Source organism: Triticum urartu, chromosome 1A (genome assembly GCF_056163025.1).
Source record: "Triticum urartu cultivar PI428250 chromosome 1A, HENAU_Tu73, whole genome shotgun sequence".
Classification (NCBI taxonomy): Eukaryota; Viridiplantae; Streptophyta; class Magnoliopsida; order Poales; family Poaceae; genus Triticum; species Triticum urartu.
In genome coordinates, this window is record NC_141873.1 from 287,346,640 (window position 1) to 287,356,201 (window position 9,562).

Here is a 9,562-nt window from a genome sequence, read left to right on the forward strand (position 1 = left end):
GATGTGGTTTTATGCTTTTAATTAGTGTTTGTGCCAAGTAGAACCTTTGGGAAGACTTGGGGAAAGTCTTGTTGATCATGCTGTAAAAATAACAGAAACTTTAGCGCTCACGAGAACTACTGCCATTTTTATTTGGAGAGTGCTATTTAGTTAATTCTTTTTTAATATGATTAATAGATAAATTCCTTAGGTCCAGAAATTTATTTGAGAATTTTATGAGTTCCATAAGTATACGTTTGATCCAGATTACTACAGACTGTTCTGTTTTTGACAGATTCTGTTTTTCGTGTGTTGTTTGCTTATTTTGATGAATCTATGAGTAGTATCGGAGGGTATGAACCATAGATAAGTTGGAATACAGTAGATATTACACCAATATGAATTAATAATGAGTTCATTACAGTACCTTGAAGTGGTGATTTATTTTCTTATACTAACGGAGCTTACGGGTTTTCTGTTAAGTTTTGTGTTGTGAAGTTTTCAAGTTTTGGGTAAGGATTCGATGGACTATGGAATAAGGAGTAGCAAGAGCCTAAGCTTGGGGATGCACAAGGCACCCCAAGGTAATATTCAAGGACAACCAAAAGCCTAAGCTTGGGGATGCCCCGGAAGGCATCCCCTCTTTCGTCTTCGTTCATCGGTAACTTTACTTGGAGCTATATTTTTATTCACCACATGATATGTGTTTTGCTTGGAGCGTCAATTTATTTTGTTAGGATTTGCTTGCTGTTATTTAGAACAATGTTTTGCATCTTTTATTTCAATAAAAGTGGCATTGATAGCCTTTACTATGCCTATGTTACAAGTATACATGTTGCTGTTTGAAAACAGAAAGTTTACCGCTGTTGCAATAATTCCCTAGAAAAGTCAGAATGTGATAAAATGTTGAAACCTTTTGCATATTAAGCTCTGATAAATTTACTACAGTGGTAATTTTATTTCATAATTTTTGGAGCTAGGGAAGTATGGATGTTGCAGCATTCTTTACAGACTATCCTGTTTAGGCAGATTGCTGTTATGTTTGCATTGTTTGCATATGTTTGCTTCTTTAATAATTCTATTTGAGGATAGGACTATTAAATATGCAGAGGCATTTAGTATGCAATGTTGAATAATAATTTTAGTGATTTGCTACAGTAGAGTATGATAAGGTTTTGGCAATGGTTTATACTAACTTATCTCACGAGTCCTTGTTGAGTTTTGTGTGGATGAAGCTTTTGAGATTTAGGGAGACCGTGATATGAGAGGAATTAAGGAGACACAAAAGCTCAAGCTTGGGGATGCCCAAGGCACCCCAAGATAATATTTCAAGAAGTATCAAGCATCTAAGCTTGGGGATGCCCCGGTTGGCATCCCACCTTTCTTCTTCAACAATTATCGGTTAGTATCGGTTGAAGACCCACCGGACGACCGGCCCGGACCGGACGACCGGCGACACCGCACCCGAGCCAAAATGAGTGGATGTCCGACAAGTCCCGGATGTCCGACACACTCCAGCATCCGGACGTCCGACCGTCCCCGGAAATCCGGCGCCACCTCATCCGAGCCGAAACGCCGGACATCCGACAAGTACCGGATGACCGGACCCTCACGAGCCACCGGACGTCCGATACCTATCGGACGACCGATGCCTGTCTATGCACAGATCGGGCCTGAGGCCCATGTACCCCTTCACTTCGCCCCTATTTGCACTAAGACTATAAATAGACCTTCTCCACCTCCTAGTGAGGGTTAGCGTTGTGATAGCTCATTTGAGAGATAGAGCTACACTCATCCATATCTGATCTCCTCCTTGCGAGAGACCGTGGCCTCTTCGGAGAAGATCCCTTTGGATTCAATCCCCCTTTCTAAGGGAAGATCCCCCCGTGGGTTCAAGACCTCCTCACAAAGAAGACCGGTTACCATGTATCGTCCCTAGTTGATCGTGTACCGTGTATCGTTCCATGTATCGTTCCATGTATCCGAGGATCTAGCACATGTGTGACCTATTCAAGTTGGTTTGAGTGTTTTCTCTCGTTTTCCCCTTTGTGTTCTTCGTGCTCTTCGCGGGATTCTGCTCCTTTCGTGAAATATCGGGCGATAGGGTTCCTACCCTGCATCATATCGGGTGATAGTGTCGCATGCCTTGTGTGGCACGGAGTCGACCCCGCCCGCACGACCGCGTCCGGGCGCGCGCAGCCACAGCACGCAGGTCCGGTGTGTGGCATAACCGCCCACACGTCCGGGCGAACGACCGCACTGCCCGCACGACCCAACACGCCCGTCGTCCTGGCCTCCTTTCGATCCCCAATGCGACCTGCGCCGTCGTCTCCTACCTCTCGATCCCCTACTTCCATCACCTTCCTTCTCTAGTTGGCATGGCAACCAGATCAGATCCCTAGCGCCCCCCCACCGCTAACCAACACCCCCAACCCCGCCCTCCCAAGACGACGATCTAAAATAGGTGGATCTCCGATCTCCTTCTGTTTCTCGGCCTTCTTCTGTCCAGAAATTTGGAATTGCAGATTGCCCACGAAGATGCCAGCTAGATCCATGCTGTCTGGGCAAACACACCATGGGTTTTGTGTGTATTCACATTTTCCCACCAGAATACGCCAGATCTGCCATATTCTGTACTAGAGTTGAGCTAAGCTTCTGGGTTGGCTTGGTGCGAGCAGTTGGTACTGAAGGATGCATAGGAATCACTAAAAGTAGGGAGAGAAAGGAGGAATTTGGCACAGGGAGGGAGGAAAAATAATTGCCACTTGTATCTAACATCAGTTGCCACCTATCGTTGTCATTAGTTGCCACCACGTTATGTTGTTGCTTGTCATCCTATTTTACTGGCTGTTGCCATCGCTTCAAAATGATAGCTGGCATCCAGATTTTAGAAAAGAGAATTAATGTGCATGTCCTACTTGCCATGATGTGTTGGTTGCCTACGCAGGAAATGTGATAAGATTGCCGTGTTATCTTCTATGTGCAAACAACAAGGATGCATTTTGCGAATTATTGATGCGTTCTTGTTCATGCAGTGACATAAAACACAGTGGCAGAAAAAAAGCGGAAGAATGAATCACGAAGACGGCACTGATCCTTGGTTTTCTCAAAGGCCGGAAACGCCCCCTTGGGATGCAGCAGAGTACAATCAACTCATTTCTGCAGGGCCGTTGCTGCCACTACTAGAGCAGTACGCGGGCATCGGTACGATGCATGATTTAAAAAAAGGAACAGTTGCCATGTTTGTGACGAGGAAGGTGTCATTCTACTTATGTCCTACAATCATTTTTCGCAAGTTCTTATGATCCAACCACACTCAGGGGGATACCATGGCAAGTTCAGTCACAGGGCGCTAACGCTGACAAATGTACGGGTGACCAACTTCAAGTAGCTAATGTGGAAAATTAAGGTAACACATACGAAAAAGAAACATACTAGTGTGGCCATGAAATTAAACTTGCAAAGATGGCAAAAGACTCACGAGTTATATGGGAAAAATGTAGGACCTTCATGCAGCACGTGGCATCAAGCGGCAACCATGTACCTGCCATCAACATCGTACACAGGTGAGTCCATGAAGTGAAGTTTAGAGCAGTGAATTAGGAGAAGGAACATAGGTGACATTGGGGTTGACATGCCTGGACAGCTGCAGTTGCCATGCTTGGACAGCTGCAGTTGCCATGCCTAGACAGCTGCAGTTGCCATGTGTCATAAAATGTGATTGCAAAATGTCTAAACAACTGTGGATGACAGGTGTGAACAAATCTGTGTGGCATGGATGCACCACTACATGTGCCATGTTGTACAAACTACAGTTGCCATGCATTGACCAAATACTAAAATGATCATAGGTTGTTATGGTGAAACCACATCGGCAAACGTCTCATCGCAAGCTTCACAGCTGCAGGCCAACGCTATTGCAGATAGAGCACATCAAATTGGAATGACAAACCAGATACGATCAACACATGCGGCACAACAAGGTAAAAAATGTGAAACAAAAAAACAGTAGTGGATTTGCTTTTGTGGGAAAAGCATGGGAGGAAAAGTAGATTTGTCACGGTGGTGGTGGAAAAAACAAACAAAAAATGCTACCAAGTGGTGCGTGCAAAAAGTCATCTATTGTCTTCAGGATTTGCCAACTGCTATATGATTGTGCGCAACATTCATGATTGATCGCATTTGACTAGTGAGCTCGTACCTAGAATACAAGTTTTGATGCTACAAGATGTTGGTTGCCATGTCTTGGCAACAGTAGTTGCCATGTATGTTGGACTATAGCTATCATGGCTGTAGAATCCAAGTTTTGATGCTAAAAGATGCTGGTTACCATGTGTTGGCAATAGTAGTTGCCATGTTTGTTGGACTGTAGCTGCCATGACTGGAAAACTACAGTTGCCATGCATGGCCATATGCAGATTCCACGGCTTGCTGTGTGAATGATGTCATGCCAAATCACATGTAGATGTTGTATTACGTTATGATAAACATGCCATTCAAGCAATGCTTGCACTTGTACCTGCTTTTTAATTGCAGGACCTTCAACTACAATCAACAGCAGCGCGGGGACATCTACTGCGGGATCCTCTGAGCACGCGAAAGAAGAGTTCCACCAGCCAGCCAAGAATCCTGCCACAAATAATGCAGAGTCAGTGTCGGAAATGGCAACCGTTCCAGCAATGCCGACAAGCACACCTTTGCACACCAGCACATGCAACACTCAAGCAGATGAAACAGCCGTTGATACTGAAGTGAATGATGAAACTGGTGACGAAGCACAAGGGGATGAAGAAGATGGGCAATCAGAAATCATGGTACCTCAGCCACCGTATGTTGGGCAGAGATTTGATTCGTTCGAAGATGCCAAGGAATTCTACCAGAGATATGCAATGTTCCATGGGTTTGCAGTCAATACCGAATACCATAGGAAAATTAAAAAACTAACGAGTACAGCAGAAGGTGAGATGAGGTGCTACAAGGCACGAAGGAACAAGAAGGATAAAGGTGTTGCGCTTGTCGTTCCGGAACGAAAGAGAGGTATCATTATCAAGACGGAATGCCCTGTCCGGTGTAAGCTAAACATAGATGGAGCACAGTGGGTGGTCACTGAATATTTTGACGAGCACAACCACGAACTCATAAAGAAGTTTGACCTGGTAAAATTTTTGAGCGCCCATAGAGGATTCACCCCCCTCGAGAAGAAATTCATAAAGCTGCTACATGATTATAACGTCGGTCCATCAAGAATGGTCCAAATAATGTCCCTCATCCACAGCGGAGATGGTAGACTGAGTAGCATGCCCTACATACCGGCAGACGTCACAAACCTAAAGGCAAAGTACCGTAGAGAGAGCAGGTTGGCTGACATAGAAGACACGATAGCCTACTTCGATGAGAAAGCAAAAGCAGATCTAGATTTCTTCTACAGGATAAAATTGGACGACGAGGACTGTGTCAGGAACATGTATTGGGTGGATGGTGCTGCAAGAAGAGCCTACAAACATTTCCGAGATTGCATTTCGTTCGACGTGACATATCTCACTAATATGTACAAGATGCCATGTGCTCCATTCATAAGAATAAATAACCACAATCAGTCATTGCAGTTTGGATGCGGGCTCGTTCGGAATGAAGACACGGATGGATACACTTGGCTGTTCAAAACCTTCTTGGAGTGCATGGGTGGACTTGCTCTGATGAACATAATAACAGACCAGGATTTTAGCATGCGTGCAGGCATAGAGGAGGTCTTTCCGTTGGCAGTGCACAGGCACTGCAGGTGGCATATTATAAAGAAGGCTGAGGAGATGCTAGGACCGTTCTTTGCTGACCGTCCAGAGCCACACAAGGCATTCGAGTTGTGCATGGACCACAGCTTGATGGTGGAGGAGTTTGAACGAAGCTGGACAACTATGATTGAAACATATCAAGTCCAAGACAACGAGACGCTTGCTAGCCTGTGGGAGAAGCGAATGTACTGGGTGCCGGCCTACTTCATGCAATGCTTCTTCCCATTTCTGCAGACTACGCAGCGCAGTGAGGGGTTCAATGCTGTTCTGAAGCAGTACGTGAGCCCTGGCAACTCATTGTTGTAGTTTGCCAAGCAATACATAGCTTTGCAACAAAAAATACTAGGATCTGAGCTGCAGCAAGAAGCAAACACCGTGCTCAAGCGACCTAAATTGCTAACATATTTACCAATGGAGAGGCAGATGAGCAAGACATATACCAACAAAATTTTTAACAAGTAAGTTAGTTGTGTTACCATCTTATTTGCACAAAGCATGAAGGTAGTAGGTGCCATATAGAATGCAATGCAGTTGCCAGCTTTTTTGAAATGCTGATATGTTGAAAGTAGCCATTGAGTACAGGGTAATCATGATATGTAGTTGCCATGTTTAATGAACTGTAGTTGCCGTGTGAAGTCAACTATAGTTGCCATGTTTACTGAACTGTAGTTGCCATGTTTACTGAACTGTAGTTGCCGTGTGAAATCAGCTATAGTTGCCATGTTTAATGAACTGTAGTTCCATTTGCCATGATGGAATGTAATGCACTTGCCGATTAAAATGTTATGCATTTGCCATGTGAAAATATCATGCAGTTGCCGTATGGAAACAAACAACACAAGAACAGATGTGGGCAAAAAAAACAAGATTTCCATGCCATCATTCATTTTAGATGCCTTTGCTACGTTACAACCTACATCAGCATAAGGTGCTGCAAAACATCATATAGGAGTTTAAAAATCCACAAAAACTTGCAGATTCGAGGAAGAAATAAAGCGTGCCAGCATGTACACGGCTTACCAGGTGGACGAATACGTTCAAGGTGTGTTCTCTCTTGGGCATGTCGGATTTAGAACCTGAAGACCCAAACAAAGGAAGGAACTACTTTGTGAAGGCCTCGATAAGCGAAGGTGAATACTACTGCCAATGTTGCAAATTCGAATGGGATGGGATTGTGTGCTGTCACATACTAAAAGTAATGGACATGAACACGGTGACACGAATTCCCCGCCATTTCATACGGCGGCAATGGACTTGGGACGCTGACGACGCGTTGGGGCCACAAACATCAAATGCAGTTTTGGCTATGCATGATGAGAGACCAGAGTCAACCATGGAAGCCGTTAGGCACGTTGTGTTGACAAAGAACTATTCTGAACTAATAGATGAAGCGTGCAAGAGTGATGAGACAGCGAGGGTTGCAGAAAAACACAGGAAGGCACTGAAAAGAGAGCTTGATGAGATCAAGAAGAGGAAAGCTGAGGAAGCCTTACACAAGTTCCCCCGCACCTCAAGTGTGCCTTCGTCCACGGGGCCATCATCTGAAAACTCGGAGGTAGGATCTGGAACAGAAAGCACACAAACCTAGGTCAGGAACCCGCCCCGTTCCATCACAAAGGGGCATCCAAAAGAGATAAGATACAAATCGGGATTGGAGATTCAAGCAAAACACAAGAAAACAAAGAAAGGGTCGGGTAATCCGTAAGCAACATTGGAGCACTGTGACTTGGTTGTTGTTGACATTTTTTGTAAGGTAGATGTTCTAAATTTTTAAAAATGGGAGAATGACTCTGGAGGGGTATCAGAATTTGAAGGAAAATGCCATGAATGAATAACTGCAGTTGCCCCGTGTGTGGTACTGAATTTGCCATGCCTTTTCTACTGAATCTGCCATGCCTTTTCTATTGAATCTGCCATGTTAGTTCTATTGAATATGCCACGTTATTTGTACTGAGTCTGCCATCGCATAGATTTCCATGTTCAGTCAATGCATTTTAGTCCACACATGTTGTATTGTGTGCCAACTATGAAAAACAAGTTGAAACAATCACGTGCAAAAACCACACGGTTACGGCTGCGTACGAACTACCATGCTAATCGATATAGTTAGAAATGTAAAAACCGCAAAAAGCCAAATGAAAAAATGATAACTTTCACTAACCGTGTATGATCAACTACATTTGCCATGTTTTCAGACATCATAGACGCATTCAAGACACCAAATTGGCACTACCAACCACGAACGCATAATAGTACTGAAAAAACATAAATGCAGCTGCTGTCACACCTAAGTAGGTTCACATCCACACATATATCACAAGAATATTCAAATGTCGCTCACACACCACCACTATATACTAGGCTACGGGGAGATGCAGTCATAACTTAGTACACAGACATAGTTTTGAAAGAACAAGGTAATACCTTACATTCCTCGACAACAGAATGTAAGGTGGGCGTGCGGTATGGAGCACCATGTGATCACTTGTACTTCTTGTTGGCTTTCTTGACAACTTCCTCTATGAACTCTCGTGCGTTGGACCGCGTGTTGAAATCTTCATTCATCAACCAATTCCATGTGTATATTTTGCGGAGCTCAACGACCATTGCAGCTGTGATGACAGGGACCCGTCGGCCTTCCCACTTTGCAAGGTATTCCAACATGTGAAAGCCACAGTCAGTCCTGTAAAAAAAATCAGGTCAACTCAAGAGAACACAGAAAATCATAAACTTCAATGCAGAGGTGACAAAAAGGGTTTAGGAATTGGTGTAGAGGACACATGAAAAAAAGATAGTAATTACCGGTTTCCTTGCTTCGTAGTCGCGATATACTCGATTGGAAAATGAACGATCTGGACCCTTGAGTTTTCGTAGTGAAGGTTCCATGTCTCTTTGAGGTTGTTGATGAAGTATTCAGCATCTCTACTATTAAAGGGGGATCGAACGTCGTGATGGTTCGACCTCTATCGAAACCAGCCGACCGCTCAATCCCACCCCTCGATCGCACGTAGTAAAAAAATCTTCCCCCTCCCCCTCGTACATGCAAACCTCCCACCGATTTAACAGTGAAAATAAACCGAGGAAACAACCTGCCGCCCACGAACCCACGTCCCACGCGGCCACGCACCACAGCTCTCGATCCGCCGCCATGTACCACGCATGGCCAATCAATGCCTTTTGCGGCCTCTCCCTGCCCCTCCTTGTCCGGCTGGAAGTCACGGTGGTCGTCACCTTGTCCGTGGATGACGCTGCTCTGCCACCCGATCTTCGTGTACACGATGACCTGCCCTTCTCGTCGTTGTTGGATGCTCGTCTCCTTCGCCGTCGTGCTTCCCTTGTCCCGATCGCCGTCGAGCCTCGCCTGTACACCGCCTACTGCACCGCCCTGTACCACATGCTCACCGCCGCCACTGCTAATATGGACCGACGACGACTCAGACGCCGAGTTCGATGACAACTGCTCGGCTGCTCCTGTCGACTGCGTGCCCCAGTCCCTGGCCGGCGCGCCGCTGCTACTGGCTTTCTTCTTGGTCCCCTTCTCGGAAGCCAGATGCTACTCCATCTCCCTTTGTCTCTGTGTGATGCTAGCTGGCGGTTCCTTTTCCTACAAAAATTGTCGCTCTCGGTTATGTATGTGTAGTTCTGATTCATGTAGTGTGTGCTCCCGGTTCATCACCCATCTTCACTAGGACGATAGGTGCGTCCAGCTGATGGAGTGAGGATGTTCTATTTGATCTAAACTTCCCTCTTATTGGTTAGTCTGCAGTGATGTGGACTGAGTACCCTGATGTGTT

The 9,562-nt window shown here is 45.2% G+C and overlaps 1 protein-coding gene and 1 pseudogene across 1 annotated transcript; both read left to right on the forward strand.

The window, feature by feature from the left end:
* Positions 1-3,373: 3,373 nt before the first annotated feature.
* On the forward strand, positions 3,374-4,981 carry LOC147990894 (uncharacterized). The gene is made up of 6 exons (XM_087538441.1): positions 3,374-3,388; positions 3,483-3,545; positions 3,672-3,732; positions 3,831-3,962; positions 4,516-4,938; positions 4,977-4,981. The coding sequence occupies exons 1-6, from the start codon at positions 3,374-3,376 to the stop codon at positions 4,979-4,981; spliced, it is 699 nt and encodes a 232-aa protein (XP_087394567.1).
* Positions 4,982-5,035: 54 nt separating this feature from the next.
* LOC147990895 (protein FAR1-RELATED SEQUENCE 5-like) lies at positions 5,036-6,074 on the forward strand (annotated as a pseudogene).
* Positions 6,075-9,562: the final 3,488 nt, after the last annotated feature.